At 49.0% G+C, this 18,980-nt stretch overlaps 1 protein-coding gene across 3 annotated transcripts in view; it reads right to left on the reverse strand.

Annotated features, from left to right (window-relative positions):
- Window positions 1-18,980, reverse strand: part of FBLN5 (fibulin 5) — a 102,784-nt gene that overhangs the window by 22,975 nt on the left and 60,829 nt on the right. For all 3 annotated transcript variants that reach the window (XM_021099623.1, XM_001929027.3, XM_005656447.3), the window contains 2 exons: window positions 3,910-4,032; window positions 689-805 (listed from right to left, as the gene is read on the reverse strand). In XM_021099623.1, the coding sequence (XP_020955282.1) occupies window positions 689-805; window positions 3,910-4,032 (240 nt within the window). The remainder of the gene's footprint in view (window positions 1-688; window positions 806-3,909; window positions 4,033-18,980) is intronic.

An 18,980-nucleotide genomic window follows, 5' to 3' on the forward strand; every position in this document is an offset into this window, starting at 1 on the left:
TGCGGCTGGTAGGGAAAGTTACACCAGCACCAGACTCTGTGCAAAGGAACAGGCCCCTCCTGGCACAGGTTAGAAGGAAAACCGCAATGAGAAGCCTCGAAATTGCTCATGAAAGCCCTGCATAGAATATGTGTGACTATTTTGTAATTCATCAAGAATCAGCTCTCTTCCCTTTTTTTTTTTTTGGCCCTGACCATGGCATTTGAAAGTTCCTAGGCCAGGGATCGAACCCATACCACAGCAGCACCCTGAGCCTCACAGGGACAAAGCCAGATCCAAAAGCCACAAGAGAACTCCCCGGAAACCCTCTCTGATCATCCCTCTTTGGGCCTCAGGAGTTGAACTCAGGCTATAGGACATTCGAGGAAATTTCTGATTGGCCAAAAAGCTGCCCAGGCTCCTCGTGGAGAGCCGATGCACCGAGAGAAGCACATCCATGAACTCGGAAGCTCGCAGCTGGGGGATGGCTGTGGTTCAAATCTCAGCAACACTCAGCGCATATGCTGACCTTTCCTAGAACCTCAGCTGGGATCTCAGGTTTCTGTAAGCAAGGGGATGGGTGGGCCGTGACAGGGAGCAGAAATACACCTGAACCACTTCACTTCCCACCCACCTAAGCCGTGAGGGTCTGAAAAAGACAGCATCTCAGGTTGCACATCAGGTTCCAGTTATCTCTCACATCACATACCTTGGCAAGACCTCCCATCCTCGTTGAGGGTAAAACCAGGGTTGCACGTACAAGAATAGGATCCGGGGACATTCGCGCATAGCTGCTGGCAGTAGCCATAACGACATTCGTCAATGTCTGGAAAGAGAATTGCAGTGAAGTAAGACATTTCTTCTCAATCACTGACGCCCGCCCTGCCAACACCATCCCTGCCCATCTTTTCTGGAGCAGAATCACAAAAGGAAGCGAAGAGGAACTCACACAAAGACAGTACCTACTGAATGTCACAGATGGTGACACCCTCTGGATTCCGAGGCGCAATCTCCCTACTGTCCTCCCTGGCCCACCTCAGTCCTGTGAACACCTGAACCTATCTTGAAAGTGGCAGAAGAAAAATCCGCTTCAAGTGGGACCTCAGGCAAGACGGCCTCTAAGATTTTATCCAACTCTAAGAGTCCATGCTAAGACATCCAACATGAAGAGCCAGTCTAAGATTCTACAGAACTTGCCCAGGGAAGGGACAAGTTAACGTAGCCTGGCTCCTACGGGTTCCTTGCCAGCTCCATTAATAATGAATATGTCCAGCTGTTTGGAACAAGAGTGAGGGTAGGCCAGCCCAAGCTGGGTAGCGCGGTCCAGAGACCTGTGAATCCCGTAACACAAGGATGCTAGAGTTCACCTTGGAGCTCCTCCTTGCACCAGAGCAGATGTAAACCTCTGGATAAACACACCGCTTCCGAGCCCATGGCAGCCTTTCCTGAGCAAGCAGCTCTGTGAGTGAATGGTTCCTTTTGGCAGAGCCAGGCTGACATGTACCAGTCCATGGGGAGTCTGACGTCATTGAAAAGCATCTCCCCATACCCCAGGGGGATGGGCAGACAGGCTGGAGAGTTCATTCCTGCGGATTAGGAGGTCTTGAATGAAGCCTCCAGGTGGGGACCAAATTCTCATCGGACAATAGCTGTAACTGGTCCCCGTCACGTTCCCCTCCTGGCACCCCAGTTCCCCTGGAACCAGGATGCATCAAGCGCTCTTGGAAGCCTGTTCAAAACTTGTCCCTGTGCCTGATTTCTACCACCTACAGGCAGAAAGGGCCTCCCTCCATTTTACCCATTGTTCAGCCCTCCTCAGAAGCTGTGCCCTGCGCGTGTTGTTCTGTTGTATCTCCCAGCCGCAGCTACTTCTAGCCCAGCTCAGCCCACTCCCCACCGGGCACCACGCAGCTCCTACTTGGAATGCCCGTGGACTGCGCAGGTGCTAATCCTGACCTCCTCTGTGGGCGCAGCGGGATGCATCGCTAAGCTCAGGGAGGCAGCGGGGGCGGGGGTGGGGGGGGAAGCATCCTCTGCTTAGGGGTGCCTTGGAGGAAAGGCCGTCCCCAGCCCCCAGAGTCACACAGAAGGGGTGGTGGACGGCTCTGGAACTTGCATTTTGAAAGAGAAAGAAGCGTTTGGCCAGGAGAAGGCATGAGTTTAGCTATAAGTAGGAAAGGCTTTCACTTGGGGTATAAAGTGTAAGCAGGCTGTGCACGTGGTACCACGCTGGGCCTCCAGGAGCACCCCTCCCAAAGCTTCGGGGCTGTGGAAGAGAACCACCCTCCCGCGTAGTTACTGCCCCACTCAGATGCGGAGGGGTTTCCGGGCCCTATGGTCTCGATATAATCTCGTCTGTCTGTCCGTCCCGGTCACCTGGTCCTCTCTAGCACCCCCTTGTGGTGGGAAGAAAAAACGGGACTGAGAAACAGGCACAGATTTCACTCAACCCACTCTTTGTCCAACATGTTCCTCCTCTTTAAGTCTCAGTTGCCAACTCTATAAAAGTTGGATGACATAATATCTAAAAGATCTTCCAGCTCTGAAATTCTACATATTAAGTGCCCATACAAATAACTCACTCACACTGATCTGCTTATGTTCATATCAGTGGCATCAAATTTTCCATAATCGCTGAGGTTGGTTGAAATGCAAAGCAATCATCATATTCACGAATGCCCATGTGCAGCCAGCTCTTTGGTGCCTGGAAAGGAGAACCAAGCCAAGTCCAGGCTGGCTTGTCAGGCCCCAGGATGTTTCAGACAGGGCTCTAGAGGAGACCTAAACTCAGTCCCAATCAAGAGAGACTTGGAAAGAAGCTCTTTGCTTGTTTGTTTCCATGATGTTGTTTGGATTTGTTTCCAAGCTCCCCCAGGACTGACTTTCAGGCAACAGAACAGCGTCTTAGAGAATTAAACTGGTAGGGCTTTTCCAAGAAAACAGCACAGAAATCAGACCCTAGAAAGAGAAATTGAAGTGACAGCTAGAGATTGCTATGAATTCATTCACTTGGCTAAACCAAAAACTGGAGGAGAAGAAAGGAAAATAGCTCTCCAGTAAAAATAAACGGAGAGATCCTATAGCAGATGCCAACTGCAAGGGACAAAATTCTCAATTGGTGATGACTAACTCCTTAAAAAATACCACAGCTGGTGGGGTAGGCGTGGGGTGGGGCTAGGAGGGGGTGTGGGGAGACGATGTCAGATCAGAATCCACACTGGAGACATTTCTGTGACTGGGTAAGTGCCCCCTTCTCTCAATATGGCTTCTAAGTAGCACAGGATAATAATCCTTGCCTCCATCACTTCCTGCCTTGGTTTTAAACTTCCCGAAGCAGAAGGAAGGTCTCAGTAAAATCAAACCTGCACTCTTAAAAACTACATTCGCGTACGACTGAGATTCTGCTGTACAAGAGAAATTGATACAACATTGTAAATCAACTATATTTTAATTTAAAAAGGTTTTTTAAAGAACTTTTAAAAAACATTCAACGAGATGCCATGGTGACTCGTGGTCAAAAACCCAATTACATCCACAAGGATGCAGATTCAATCCCTGGCCTCGCTCAGCAGATTAAGGATCCAGCATTGCCATGAGCTGTGGTGTAGGTTGCAGACAAGGCTTGAATCCTGCATTCCTGTGGCTGTGGCTAGTCCAGCAGCTGCAGCTCTAAATCAACCCCTAGCCTGGGAACTTCCACATGCATGGAGGCAGACTTAAAAAAAAAAATCTGATGATGTCATTCAGTGACGTGGTGACGAGGACAACTGATTTTAAAGGGTGCTGCCACCTGTAAGCTCAATAGCCTTCCACCTCCCTGAGCACCATAGAAAAGCCTGCTGCCCTTAGGCCACCCAGCTCTGCCCACATGTCATAACACCCCATGCAAGCATTAACTTTCAAGAGTCTCTGTGCGCCAAGAGCCATTACCTAAGCACTGGCCTTCGAGGAGCCAGTAGCCGTCGGTGCAGGAGCAGGTGTACCCTCCTTCCGTGTTGATGCAGATCTGGGTAGGGTTGCACTGGTGGGAATCTGTTGCACACTCGTCCACATCTGTAACACAGACATATTCCAAAGAATATCACCTATACCTAGTTAGAGGCTGGGAACCACCAGAGGTGCCAGCTGCTTGCCTGTCTGGCTGGGAGGCAGCTGATAATGTCCCCGGCCAATAAATAATCTGTGGAGTCTTTAAACACACATTACATCTAAGGAGATGGAAGCACCTCCCTCAGGGGTACCATTAAGAGACCCTGGCCTTTTTGGAGGGTGCCAAGAAAACCCCTTTTTCTGATCCCCAGAGATCCACAATAGAAATGCCCAAAAAGAGCAAAGAGAGAACATCCATACTTAAGCACCTGTCTGCCATCCTATCCCATCATTCTCTGAAAGTGAGGTCACCTTGGTAACAACCATAACTAGATTTAGAAATGCATTCATTTGGTAGCAGGCTTATCCAATCACATGTTAAACAGGTCTATTGCATACCTACTGTGTGCACAGAGCTGCAACAAAGACCATCTCCCCTCCTCCTGTCCTCCTCCAGCCCCTCCTCCTCCAGCCCCTCCTCCTCCAGCCTCCCCTCCTCCAGGCGCCTCCTCCAGCTCCTCCTCCAGCCTCCCCTCCTCCAGCCCCTCCTCCAGCCCTCCCTCCCCCAGGGCCCCCTGCCCTCCAGGGCTCTGGGGGCAGAGCTCTTGCTGGCCTCTGCACACTGCTACCCACCCGCCGCTGCCGGTGTGCAGGTACTTGTGTCCAAGTCGGCCTCTCCTTCCCTGGGAGCTTCAGAGCACAGAGATCAAGCAGGATTTGCAGCCGCATTTCCCAGCTGGTGCGCACGGTGAGCAACACTTCGTTTCGGCCAAAACAAACCCTCCTTCCCTTTCTCCCCACACTACGCTTTAGGGAAGGCACGCAATCCTATCATGGGACTTCCTGGCACCACGGTCTCATTTGACCTAAAGACGAGACTCCCTAAACCTTCAGCTACAAGTTCATTCCACAGGGACTCACCTGGCGCCCTGGCTCCACCTGGCCTGGCTCCCTTCTCCTCCGCATCTCTCCTGCCCTCATCTTCTGCACCTGAGTGGGGCTCCTGCCTTTGGCCCCCTCATCACTATGGTCAGGGGTTGCTCATCTAGACCTTCTCCCCACCTCCCCAGAGCAGACCAGCCTCCTGCTGGAAGCTGCACTTCCAGGAGTTCCCACGGTGGCTCAGTGGGTTAAGATCCGACTAGTATCCATGAGGATGCAGGTTGGATCCCTGGCCTTGCTCAGGGGGTTAAGGATCTGGTGCTGCAGCAAGCTGCAGTGTAGGTCGCAGATGCAGCTTGGATCCTGTGTTACTGAGGCCGGGGCAGTTCAGATCTGGCGTGGCTGTGGCTGTGGTGCAGCTCCAATTTGACCCCTAGCCTGGGAACTTTCATATGCCGCAGGTGCGGCCCTAAAAAAGCAAATAAATAAATATTTTTTTAAAAAATGTTTCAGCTGCACTTCACGCCCAACTCCTCATTTTTTCTCACAATTGCCGCATGCGGTGGGCTCATGATCTGCACTTTACAGACGGGAAAACTCTGCTGAAGGAGCTGATAAGCACCAAGGCAGGAGCCGAGCCCAGGCCTCCCAGCAGCCTTGTCACTGGAGTGACAGAGGTACACTGCCCAGCCCAGGCAGGTGGGGAGGGAATCAGCAGGCCAGGTAGACGAGAGAGCGCTGAGCTTTGGCTGCCTTTTCCTGCCCCACCTGGAGAAGTGTCTGCCTCTTGACCCCGCAGACTGCAGACTGGAGTGGGGCAGGGGGCTGCCTAACGCCCCAAAGCATGTAAGCTCCTTGGGTAGCACAGGTGTGCACCCAGGCATGACTGATCCAGGGAAACTTCAGCCAGGTAAGCGATGGTCTCCTGGGATCAAGAGAACCACCACGATCCACCATCAGCTGTGTCGATGGTCAGTTCCCACCCCGCCCCCCAACTGGCCAGGTGTCTGGGCATCGCGTGGAGCCAGGCTCCAGCCCTCTCCACGTGGACAGCCTCCAAGAACCCGCTCACAGGTGGCAGCAGCCTTGGCTCCACCCCAGCGCTTTGATGAAAGGCAAAGACCCAGCCCCGATCTCAGCTACAAGAGCTCCTGCCTTCGTCCCAGCCTCCCTTCCAGCCCCAGCTCTGCCCACCCAGCAAAGCCTCCCAGGGGAACCGGCAGATAATGCCTGGCCAGCAGCCGCCCCTGCTTAAAGCCATATCGAAGCCCATGATAATAAATAATGCCACTATCAGCCAGCACATATTTACATTTTTCCGGAGGGATGTGATGGACGACAATTGTACCCTGGGAAAAATATTGCCTTAGGAATGTGTGCTCTTTTTCCTGCTAAGAGGGGAATGGAGGGTGAGGAAGACAGAAGGGGCAGCAGGGCTGTTAGGGAGCCCTGGTGAGAGCGAGTTCCCAAGGTTCTGTGTTTGTGTAACCTGGGTGCACAGGACGTGCCCGCCAAGCCCTACAGAGAGGAGGCAAATGCTCACGAGGGGACCAGACTCTGCTCGGAAGGGCACGTGAGGCTTAAACGTGTACACATGTGCACACACAGAGGTGTGTGCAAAATATTCAAGTCCAAAGACAAAATCTTTAAAGTTTATTTTTTTAAAAATTCCACCACTTTCACAGAGTTAAAGAATTAACTCGCTTCTACCACATTTCTGTTGATAAATGTTCAAAAACCTACTTGAGGAGTTCCCACTGTGGCTCAGTGGGTTATGAACCCAACCAGTATCCAAGAGTATGTGGGTTCGATCCCTGCCCCCGCCTCAGTGGGTTAAGGATCCAACATTGCCACAAGCTATGGCATAGGTCGCAGATGCAGCCTGGATCTGGTGTTCCTGTGGCTATGGTGCAGGCCGGCAGCTGCAGCTCCAATTCGACCCCTCGCCTGGGAACTTCCATATGCTGCAAATGTGGCCATGAAAGAAAAAAAAAAAAAAACAACTACTCAAATTGATTGATTGCACTACTGAATGCACTGAATTCATTGTCAACTGATTGACATTGATGGGCTTGGCAATATAAATATATTTTGAGAACTCGGTAAGCCTGGAGTCTTTGGGAAATGTGTGTCCTGTCTTTATATTCTCAAAACACACCTGGTACAACCCTGTGTCCAGAGTAAATATTCAGTAACTATTCGGTGAATGAATGAATGAATGAACACATGGGCGATAAACATGACAGCCTTTGAGCCCCCAGACAAGCTTTTCCCAGCCAACTTAGTGTGTGGACTTTAAAAACAAACACCTCCGCCGAGAGACCCCCGTCAGCTCGCACACCTGGTGGGGCTGACGCTGCAAAAGTTCACCTTGCGGCCTCCACCCGGAGCCGAAAGACGCATCACGCATCCCAGCCCACAGCCGAACTGCTTACATTAAATACATTTGACTTAAATAACAGAAGGAAAAATACGCCGACGCACTCCAAGGACATTCTTTGGCAAAGAGTCCTTTTCTGCATCAGTGGAAAAGTACAAGTTACAGCAACCAGAGTGAGTGACCGTAGCCTCGGACGCAAACCACGCTTGTTACTCCTTTGCTTCTCTGTGTGGTGTGGAGAAAGCGTCCCAGAGAGAAAAGAATGCTGGGTTCATTCAATCATTTATACACTCCTTTACATATTAAATTTTCTATGTTCTGCTGTGGCTAAGTGCCAGTGTGTGCATGCGTGCCAGTGTGCGTGTGTGTGGGTGTGAATGTGCATGTGTGTGTACATGTGTATGTATGTATGAGCGTGCATGTGTGTGTGCATGTGCGTGAATGCACATGTGTGTGTGTGTGTGCACGTGTGTGTGCGTGTGCACGAGCACACATGTGTATATGTGTGTCCCAAGCTCCGGGCCACTGGGAGAGCCAGTGTCCCCCCAGCTGTATGGTCCCCAGAAGCAGACTTTGCCCAGAGTCCTTCTGCCATCTCCCTCCATCCTTGCTGGGAACCGGAGCCCTAGGCAGCTGCCTGGGTGCTTAGCAGAGTTCAGCACAACAGCCGTGGCTCAACTCTCCCCAGGCGGGGGACCAGGTGGGGCACCGTTCACCTGCTGTCTAGGAGACCCTGGCAACTGGAAGAAAGCCGGATCAGTCAGCACGGCGCCTGCCCAGGAGAAATTCTCCTCCGAGTGTGGAACAGCAGAGCTCTGCCCCATGCAGCTTTGAGTCGTCACCCCTTCCTTCAGACACCCACTAGAGTGGCCTTCGGTTACAACACTCTCAATCTCAAACAACCACTGCTCACTTAGGAAAGTCTGCAAAGCAGCCCATCTCGGCTCCTTGACACTCCCCCAGGAGGCAGACATGAGCTCACAGCCTTGGGACAGTGGCCCCTACGTGAGGGACACTCACTTAGGACGTCATGCCGAGAGCTGGTCCCACGCCCCCGGCAGGTGCACCAAGGCAGTGTGAGCCAAGAACAGAGAACGTCCTTAAGTCCTATCAAGGTCTCACGGGGCCCCCGAGGGAGGAACTGGCCTCAAGGCATCAGAATAGACCTGCCCAACGAACTAGAACCACAAAACAAACAGAATCTTCCAGGCTGATTCAAGGGACAGCATGGCTCAAGTCCACAGCCTATAGAGGTGCTGGCAGGTCTAGTCCTTGGAGCAGGAGTCTGTGATGGAAGCAAGTGGTGACAGACAGGCACCCCCCTCTCTTGACAGATGGAATCCACACACAGTGTCATGGCCATCGTGCTGCTGGTTTATGCCTGTTCCATGTCCTTCCCTGGGAATGGGTTAGCCCTCAGAAAATAGCATACAACCCACTTTTCTGTCCCCTATAAAACTAATGGGCTCCAAGTATGATCCTAGCATTGATTCACAGGTTATTATACAAAAATCTTTACAGGCTGGTATACTGGACAACATGCTGCTATAAATATGCATAACTATGTTTGAATACAAATAATGTGCATAGGTATGCCAGTTATTTCTTTTATTTGAATGTACATGGCATATACCCACACACATTTACATTTCAGCATTAGTCCTAAAAGTTAAAGAGGAAAGAAATGATTCTCATAACACAAATTCTCATGCAAATAAACGTTCTTTAAAAACGGTAAAACAAGGAGTTCCCTGGCAGCCTAGCAGTTAAGGATCTGGCATTGCCACTGCTGTGGCTCAGGTTACCACTGTGGCACAGTTTTGATCCCTGGCCCAAAAACTTCTGCATGCTGCAGTCGTGGCCAAAAAAAAAAACCCCAAACCTGTAAAACAAAACAAAATCTAATGGTTCCCCCACGCCTAGAGGAAAAATAAGCCCTAGGCTATTTTTGCCAGCACCAAAGCTTAAGAGAAAAAAGACCAGGATTTCCCATCATGGCTCAAAGGTAACGAACCTGACTAGTATCCATGAGGATGCAGGTGTGATCCCTGGCCTCGCTCAGTGAGTTAAGGATCGGTGTGGCCATGAGCTGTGGTGTAGTCACAGATGTGCCTCGGATCTGTCATTGCTGTGGCTGTGGCATAGGCTGGCGGCTGTAGCTCCAATTCAACCCCTAGCCTGAGAGCTTCTATGTGTCACAGATGTGGCCTCCCCCCCACCAAAAAAAAAAAAGAAAAGAAAAGAAGACCAAAGGGCTGAGCCCTGACCTTTGGTGAAAAACTGAGAACTTCGGGAGCAAGCAGAGCAGGGCATGAACCCAGGCTCCTGCACCTGATAACTGAATATCACTGAGCAAGCTGTTAACCTCAGGGATGCTGAGGTGTTCTGCAAACTAGAGCTACAGCAGCCTGCCTCCTAGGATGCCCTGAGAATTCGTTAAGTCAGTGTGCTCACAGGTCCCATCGCCGCTGCCTGGCACATAGAAGGTACCCAGGAAAGTTTAGTTCCCTCCCCCAGAAAGGTTCTGCTTCTGACAGCTGCCAAAGACAGGGGCAGCTTAGCCTCTGCTGGCTGCAGGCTTTGTTCTGGGATTCAGAAGACTCCGCAATGATAGCACTGGAGCTCAGCGGGCTGTGGGACGTGATTACTTCTATGGTTCAACCACAGCAGAGCTTCTCCTTGCCAGAGCCCCAGACACGTGGCCAGAGATTAAAACTAGAGGTGAAAAAAAGGCAGGGTACGTTCTCTCATGAGGTCTTGGGTACCGCCTTTGCACTTTAGCATTGATGGATCCATCTGTGATTCTGTAATGAGCAACGTCGGAAAGCCTAAGGGAACGCGTGTCTTACTGAATTCCACGGCCAAATAAGATCAACCTTAACACCCTCTGCGATCCGTCCCCCTTCCTGTGACTTCTCTCCTCCGGTCCTGTGAATAAGCAAGGGCTGACTTCGTGAAGCTGTGTACGCGCCCTCAGCTGAATGTCTGGGTTCTTGTGTGAGAACAGCCATCAGCCAAAGGGAAACATTCTCGCTAGGTGACACTGGGAGAAACTGTCCAAGAGCGTTTGGAAGACTGCACCTTTCCAAAGGCCTCCACGAGTCCTTTTTTTGGACACAGACAAATCATTTCCTTGGTAGTAAATTTTTACCCAGTGAAACAACATGTTTTCCCAGCCTGTTTCTGTTCCTTCCTCGCTCGAGCTAATGGGGCTTGATAAGAAAGAAGAAAATAACAATGGCACATTCCAATGCCTCCAGTTGAAGCCAATTTCAGGCCTGCTGCTGGGCTGGATCGGTGCCATCTTTCAGCGAGACAAGCTCCGCCAAGGCTGGACACTCCACAGCACCAACTTCCAAAACACCTGCTTAATTAAAGACCTCAGCGTTTGAGAACGCGCTTGTTGAATTCCCAGGACATCTGCATTCCATGTGTCTTATGGGCTCTGGGCAGCCAGCAGGAGCCAGATCTTTCTGTGTTTACAGCACTTTTCCCAGTGCTTGATATTAAGCTTAGGATACAAAGTTTGGTGCCTCTAATGAGGCACCAAATATGTGGTCCATTTTGCAAACAACAAAAAGTCCTTTCCTCTCGGATGAAACCAGTTGGAATGCAGCTGCCCATCTCTCCCTGGATTCTCTTTTTCTACCCAAGAGCTTGGAGGAAAGCTCTGAAAGGCCCTTCTGGCTCTGATCTTCTACAGAAATAAACTATGCAACTAACAAGGATCACATTGTTTGGGTCTTGGGTAATTCTTTTCATCAGAGTGCTTGGTAAACATCAGCTGACTTTTGTCGCTTTCAAACTGGGCAGTGAATTGGTCAAGCCCATTCAACTTTTGACAATGTATGAATGGTCAAACATTTCAGGGGTGGGAGGGGAGTGAGGGGGGAATGATATATTTGTTCCTTCTTGAGCACCTTTCATCAAATTGTCCTGAGAATCAGGAACAGGTGGCTCAATGCCAATGTAGACATGATACATGTTTTTAAGGGCATGAGACTTTAGCCATAATGATTATAAGCCAAACAAACATGGAGCTCAAACTAGTTTTCCATTTACTAAGACTCTTGCCATTTGCCCCTCATCACAAAAGGATTTCTGAAACTATACAAGTCAGTGGGTCCCAGAGCTAGCTACCCAAGAAAATCACCAGACTACATCGGAAAGTCTGGGGTGGAGGCTTGGAAAAGCAGCTTAAAATTACCTAAATGATTCTAGTGCAAAACCGTATCTGGAACTTGCTGTGCCAGACCAATACCTCTCAGACTTTAATGTGCATATGAATCCATGGGGATTTTATTGAAATGCAGGCTCTAATCTGGTGGATTCTGCATTTCTAATAAGCTCCCAGGTGGTGTCAACGCTGCTGGCCCAGGGACCACACTTCACAAGGCAAGGTGCTAGATTACTGTGAGTGCTGTTTGGTTCTGTATCCATGCAACCTGCTCAGAGTTTAAGAAGCTGTTCAAGAAAGTCTAGGAGGGAATTAAGTGTTCCAAACTCAAGCTGGCAAGTCCTAAGCAGATTCTTCTCTAAGGTCAAACCTGCTGGTTACCAAAATAGTGTGATTTTTAGGTCTTATTTAGCAGTTCTCAGCAGAGTCTAAACCAAGCTGAAGGCTTTCCTGGGCAGACACGGCCCTTACTTCCCCCTGCAGTGGTTGTGCTCAGAGCACTGGGCTCCTTGAGAAGCTTCCCTCTCCTTCAGGCTGATGACAGCGGTTTGATTTCCTAAGAGTTAACTCCGTTCCCTGGATCTTACTTGAGTTCTTGGAAATACTGCCCCCAAAGTGATGTCCAAAAGTACAAAAGAGGAGTTCCCTTGTGGCCCAGCTGGTTAAGGATCCGGTATGTCATTGCAGCAGCTCAGGTCACTGCTGTGGCGTGGGTGCAATGCCTGGCCCGGGAATTTCTATATGCTGTGGGCGCAGCCAAAGGAAACAATATGCAAAAGATTCCAATTAGGAGAATCGACTCTTTCCTTCAATACAGACCATCCCTTTTTCACCAACACAGTCTATAAATACCTTAGCTCTTAAATCCCAGGATCTCCACCACATCTCCCCGGAGGCTCCATCTCCTGGTTTCCTCTGAGCCTCTTCCTCCCCCACATCCCCAGGTCTGCATCGTGCTCAGTGCCACGGTCTGTGATCTCTTTGTCCCCAGTCCCCAGCACTGCCCCAGTTCATGTCATCCTTTCCCCAGATCCCCAGCTCTAAAGCTCAGTCGTTCTTAAATCCTTCCCCCTACACCCTAGTCTCCTTCTGGAAATCTTGCACATTCTTTTTTTAATTTTTATTTTTTCCATTCTAGTTGATTTATAGTCCATTTCTACTGTATAGCAAAGTGACCCAGTCATACATACATACATATATACATTCTTTTTCTCACATTATCCTCCATCATGTTCCATCACAAGTGACTAGATATAGTCCCCTGTTCTGTACAGCAGGACCTCATTGCTCAGGAGTTTAGGGTTAATGCAAACACTTGCATTTGGAGTGGATAAGCAACTGCATTTTACCTCCCTTCTCTGCCCCCCTCCCCACTCCAAATTCCAAGGCCTCGCTGTCTTTTCTCCAGATATTGTAATAACTCCATACCAGTCTGCAGGCCTCCAGTCTCTGGCCCTGAAAGCAAGCTAAACACAACCTCCAAACCCATCCAAGACACAAAAACGATCACGTGGCTCTACCACCCAGCATTTTATTTGCCCTCCTTAGAAACCTCACAGCTGTCTTTTTACCCCTCAGCAACAGAGCACTTCGAGCCTCCTCTTATGCTCAAATGTGTGCCAATAAGCACATCTGGTTTGGGAGCGCTTCACATTACTTTACATAATGAGCCATGTATGGCTCCATCTCCCTCCACTAAACCGCAGGTTTCTTGAAAACGAGAAATGGGTCTTATTCACATGTGTGCCCTAAAGCACATAACACAGTGTCTGGCGTGATGGAAAGCCGGCAGGTGCATGACGGAAAGCCGGCAGGTGCATGACATTGGCCATGAAGATACTTTGTTCTTGGACTTTTCTGGAAGCAAGAGGGGAAAGTCAGTTACATGACGGGACAGGAGCAAAAGCCAGGTCAGCCATCCACGTCTTTGAAAGCCTGGATCTCACTCTGTGGAATGAGGGATGTCCAGCGGACAGCTGCTGCCCCAGCAGCGCTTTAGCCCCTGCCTCCAGAGCGCCCGGGCCTTCTCCCCACCCCAGTCTTCACCTAGGGCTGATCTGAGAGGGTCCCCAACATCCAGAGGCTTTGACACGCCATGTGCTTGGCCTGATGGTGTCCGCCACGTTTCCTCTTTCCTCCTAAAGAGCCAGATGTCCCAGAAGAGGGAGAAGTGTATTCTCATCAATCACAGGAGTGGGGAACATCAGAGGAGAGAAAAGATACACCTTTTCCCGGCCTGAAAATGGGCACCAACAGAACCTATTAGGGCACAACCAAGAAACCCAATCCAGTTTCCAGGCTCAGGACAAAACCCTCGGGCTGGTGCTGGCTGTGAGAATATCCAGGTGTGCAAATTCACCCCAGTGAACCAATCAGCCCTTTATCAACAACGAACACTCCCTGCCAGTCATTTCTATTGATAATGGAATTGGCACCTGTTCTCTTCCCCACGCCTGGGGCCAGAGACCCTGCGACCACTTCTGACTCCATCACTATCTAACCAGGGTGCCCCTGGGTGTCTCAGTGACCTGCATTTGCTTCCTTGTCTCTGAAATGGGGCCACCATCACCTGCCTCCCCAGGGCTTGGATAGAAATGAGTGTGTGGAGGCAGACTTGTGGTTGCCAAGCGGAAGGGAGGGGAATGGACTGGGAGTTTGGGCTTAACAGATGCAAACTATTACCTTATCCAAGCAATGAGGCCCTGCTGTATAGCACAGGGAACTGTGTCTAATGGCTTGTGATAGAACATGATGGAAGATAACGTGGGAAGAGTGTGTATATATGTACGATTGGGTCACTCTGCTGTGCAGCAGAAATTGACCAAACATTGTAAATCAACTATAATAAAATATTAAAAAAAAAGAAAGAAATGAGTGTGTGGAGGGCGCTGCCGAGGGCTATGGGAACACACACCTGCCAGTGTCCCACATCTGGGAGGGAGGGCAGGTCTTAACACTGGGCAGTGACGCAGGGAACTGCTTCCTTCACAGACACCCATTCCTGGAACCCTAGGACAAGGGAGGGAAGTGACAGATGGCTCTTTCAACATAACAAGTTATAAGCAGCAGGCCAGCGGGTGGTATTTCATCCTGAGAACAAGCCACTCCGCTGGTCTCCTCTCCTGCCCCCAGCCCACCCCGGCTATGGTCCAGAGCCCCCGGCTCCCCATCTCTACCAGATGGCTCAGCAAATCAGGGAATAATTGTTGAGGTGAAACCTCAGGAGGTGGAAGGAAGAGGGGACAGCACGTGGGGACCCTGCGGATGGGGAGAGGATGTCGCGGAGAGAGGCTGAGGGCTACGCTCTCCTGGCTGAGGGGCCACCTGTCCTGAAAGGCTGGAAGTGAGGGCCCCACCCTGAATGGCACAGGACTGACACCACCATACCTGCTCCCCACCACCCTCTGGACTTGCTAAGAGGTAGACTGTATCTCTTAAACCTAAAACAAATATTTGAACCGATTAAACACTTTCCAGGATTGTGTGTTTACCTAGCTGATGGAGTAGGGCCTGCCGTTTTCCACCCCGGCCCTCTGTGGTCATTAACAGGCTCCTAGATTTCTCTAGTTCGGAAGGCAAGGAGGTGAAGGAGCAACATGCGGGGCCAACCAACCAGCTGACCTACAGACCAGTCGAGCCCTCCCTCCCACCATAAGGAACACAGCGCCCAAGTCCCAGGGCCAATAACCCAGCGATTTGGGATTTCTTTATATCACACACATTCCCCATGAGCCAACACTGCTCCAGGTACCAGAGGTTGAAAGAGAAATGACACATGGGCCAGGTCTGTTTACAGTTTAGTAGGCCACAGATAAGGGAGCAGATAATTGTAATTCAGTGAGATTGCGTGCAATGCCAAAAAAATAATGAGGGCACATCCATGAAGAAGAGACTTCCTGGAATAGAAGACAGTTGGGTAAATCTAGACAGATGATGTGGCAGAAGCATCCACAATTGGATATGGCCCTCCAATATCTCTTCTCCCAACTAAACGTTGCATTTTTTCAGCTTCCCTTGCAGTGACGTGTGGCTATGTGACTGAATTCTGGCCAGTGGGACATTAGTATAATAATAATAATAATAATAATAATAATGTGTAACAACTTCTGGGTCATTCTTTAAAAGAATGAGTGTGTAGTTTCCTTTTCACATCTCTCCTCCCTCTGCCTGGGATGCAGGTGTGATGGTGAGAGCTGGAGCAGCCATTTTGGATCCAGAGACAAAAGCCACACACTGAATTTGGTCAAGCCTCCAGACCAGCCCTGAACCACCTTTGTCTTGACTGAACCATGAGAGAAAATTTTAATTCTCTCCTATCTAAACCAGGCTATTTAAGGTCTCTTTGTTGTAGAAGCTTAGCTTGTACCCTAATACAAATGAGTAGGAGCTGGCCAAAAGAATTCATCAGGTTCAGAATGGCATGTGCAAAGGCACGGAGGCATGAAAGGCACAGCACAATCAGAGAGCCAAGAGCAGTTAACCCAAGTAGATATGTGTGGGTGAGTGCAAGGGGAGGGGAGCCCATGTGTAAAAGAATCGTGTGACATACTAAGGATGCTGGAGGAGGAGGAGACAGGGGGAGCAGAAATAACAGGAAAGGGGAAAAGAAAAGAGTGAAGAGACAATGAGGAGGAGGAAAAAGGACAGGAAAGATAAACACACAGACATCCTCTCCTGCATGTGGGAGCCTGTGTTGGTTCCTGGTTAACCCCCACAGAAATCCTAGCCCTTTGCAGTTCTGGGGAAAAAACAAAAAACAAAAAAACTGGCATTAAGCTTTATGTTTTGCTGAGCTCTCTGAGGTATCTTCAATCAGAAAATTTTGACTTGCATATTTTTGAAAGCCACAATGAAGTGAATACCCCTAAAATTGATTCTAAATAGTTGGGTCAAGAGTCTGTTCAATTGGGTTCTTAATAAATGCTTTTCGGATCAGCGTTAGTAGCAGTAGTGGAGGAAATGCTAATTTAAAAAAAAAATGGCCCAGTGTGTAACTGCCTGTAACCACATTTCTCTGGGTCCCTCTGCAGAGACGTCGTGGAAGCAGCTGTCCACTGTCGTGATTTTGTTTCCACATCTCCCACTCTCTCTTTAACTTGCTCCAATTAGACTTCCATCCCTTTGATTCCACCAGAGCCTCTCTGGTCAAGGTCACCGATAATTTCCACAGGTCAAACCAATGGTCAAGGTCACCACTGATTTCCACAAGGTCAAATCCAATGGTTTCGTCTTTACCATTCTCTATTTCCCTGCAGCATTTGGCACAGTCACCCTGTCCCTTCTTCTTTGAAGACTTTCTTCATTGAGCTTCCATGATCCCACCCTCCCCTGGTTTGGGGGCTTCCCTAAGGGTTTCCTGGTCATCAGTACGGTGGGTCAGGACACATTATGGGTAGCCAGTGTGGGTGGGTCATTACAGCACTGTTCATAATAGCCAAGAGGGGGAAGCAACCCTACTGCCCATTGGTGGATGAACAGATAAACAAAACGTGGTCTACACACACAATGGAATATTATTCGGCATTGAAGAGGAAGACAATTCGGACACTTATCACGACATGAAAGAACCTTGAGGACACTGTGCTAAGTGAAATAAGCCAGTCACAAAAAGATAAATATTGATGATTTCCCCTACATGAAGTATCCAAAAGTAGTCAAATTCATAGAAAACAGAAGGCAGCATGGTGGTTACCAGGGGGTGCGTGGGGGTGTGGGGTAAAAAGGGAGTTGCTGTTTAATGGGTATAGTGGTACAGACTTGCAAGATGAAAAAGTTCTGGAAATCTATTTCACAAAAAAATGAACATACTTAACACTATCCAGCTATTCCCTTCAAGATGGTTAGCTGGTCAAGGTCATGGTATGTGTTATTAACACAATAAGTATCTATAAATCAAAGTGCATTTCTTTATTAAATTCCTTTCTAAATTTTATAAAATGTCCAGACAGAGTTGACAGCAATCTTATATAAAATTCCAGGGAAGAAGCAGAGCACAGCAACCCATGCTCTGGAGAAGCTTAACTCTCTACCCAAATGGCCCACGTCACCTCTGTAGCCCCCATCTCCACAAAGGAATTAAGACTGGAGTATCCCTGAATGGGAGTAGAGAATCACAAGAAAAAGGACGGAAGGGAAACAAGATGAAGGTCTGGAGGGATGGGAGGAAAGCAGGGAAGCGAGGAGGAAGAGGTCTGGACCAGGGCATGGGGCATCTCATCCCAGGAACTATGGGCTTCAGAGTCAGGCCTGCTGCAAATGCTGCTGCCCCATTTTTTAATCACATGATTTTAAACAAGTTCTTTTTTGTTGTTAGGTTGCCTATGTTTAGCCCCGAAAAGCCTTGGTTTCCTCATTTGCAAAAGGAGTCAGTGATGGTACATAACTCAGGGGGGTTTCTGAAGATCCCATGTAAGTAAAACCTTTAAATCAGTGCCTGACACAGAAATGGCCCTCCGTCAAGGTTGACTGTTCCAGCTTCGTATCAAAAAGTAGGAGAAGGAAGAAGGGGAAGAGAGGGAAGGGAGAGGGAGGGGAGCCCCCCTCTTGAAAGAAGAGGAAAAAAAGAAAGGATTTAAGGGCAGGTTCTAGTCTAGGTTTTAGTCCAGCCAGTTCTGAGTCCACTCGCTCAATGGCGACCCCAGATCAGTCTTTCTCAGCCTGTGTCCTCCTCTGAGAAAGGAGGCCTGAGGTCTCCTCCATCTGGAAAGTTTGATAAATCGGAATCCTCTGTGCTCCAGATAAGTTTCCTATTCTCATCACTCACTGTCTACATCTATTACCCATGCAGGGCTAAGGACGCCCTCTGGAGGATGCAAGAGGAAAAGACACAACCACAGCCCAGAGATGCTCAGTCTGCCTCTGCATACAAAAGGAGGACGTGACCTTGTAGGACAGACGCTTAGGAAGTAGGGAGAAAACCTAAGGTAAGAGAGTGATCTGAATGGGAAAGGACTTCCTGCCAGATGCTACTTTCAACAGTCCCTCGGAGCACAATTAAGTTATATTCTACCTTTGGCTGGCTCCCTGTCAAGTGTCCATTATAATATATAAATTTTGTTACAGCGTATGACCATTGTTACAGTATATGAACATTATAATAACAGTGAATGTTGTTACAATATATGAAAGCTGTTATAATGTATAAACATTTCCACTTCTCTTGAGACTGACTCTGAAATAAGAATGTTCTTATATTTCCCTTGGCACCTCTTTCAACACCTGTTTAATAGGCATCTTCGAAAGGCCCTTCTCAGAGGCTTAGGAAAAGACAAAGAAGCTAATGATGAATTGTTTTTCTCTTTTATATGCCAGCTTCACCACTAACTGGCTGTATGTTGGTTTTCCCATTTTTTTAAATGGGAGTATCATGCCTAATTACTTTCAGGGATTCAATGAGATAAGGGTTTTCTTTGGAGGAAATGCCACCTTACATATATTTTAGAGACTATGACCGTTATAGAAGAAATATTTTTC

Source organism: Sus scrofa, chromosome 7, assembly GCF_000003025.6.
Source record: "Sus scrofa isolate TJ Tabasco breed Duroc chromosome 7, Sscrofa11.1, whole genome shotgun sequence".
Classification (NCBI taxonomy): Eukaryota; Metazoa; Chordata; class Mammalia; order Artiodactyla; family Suidae; genus Sus; species Sus scrofa.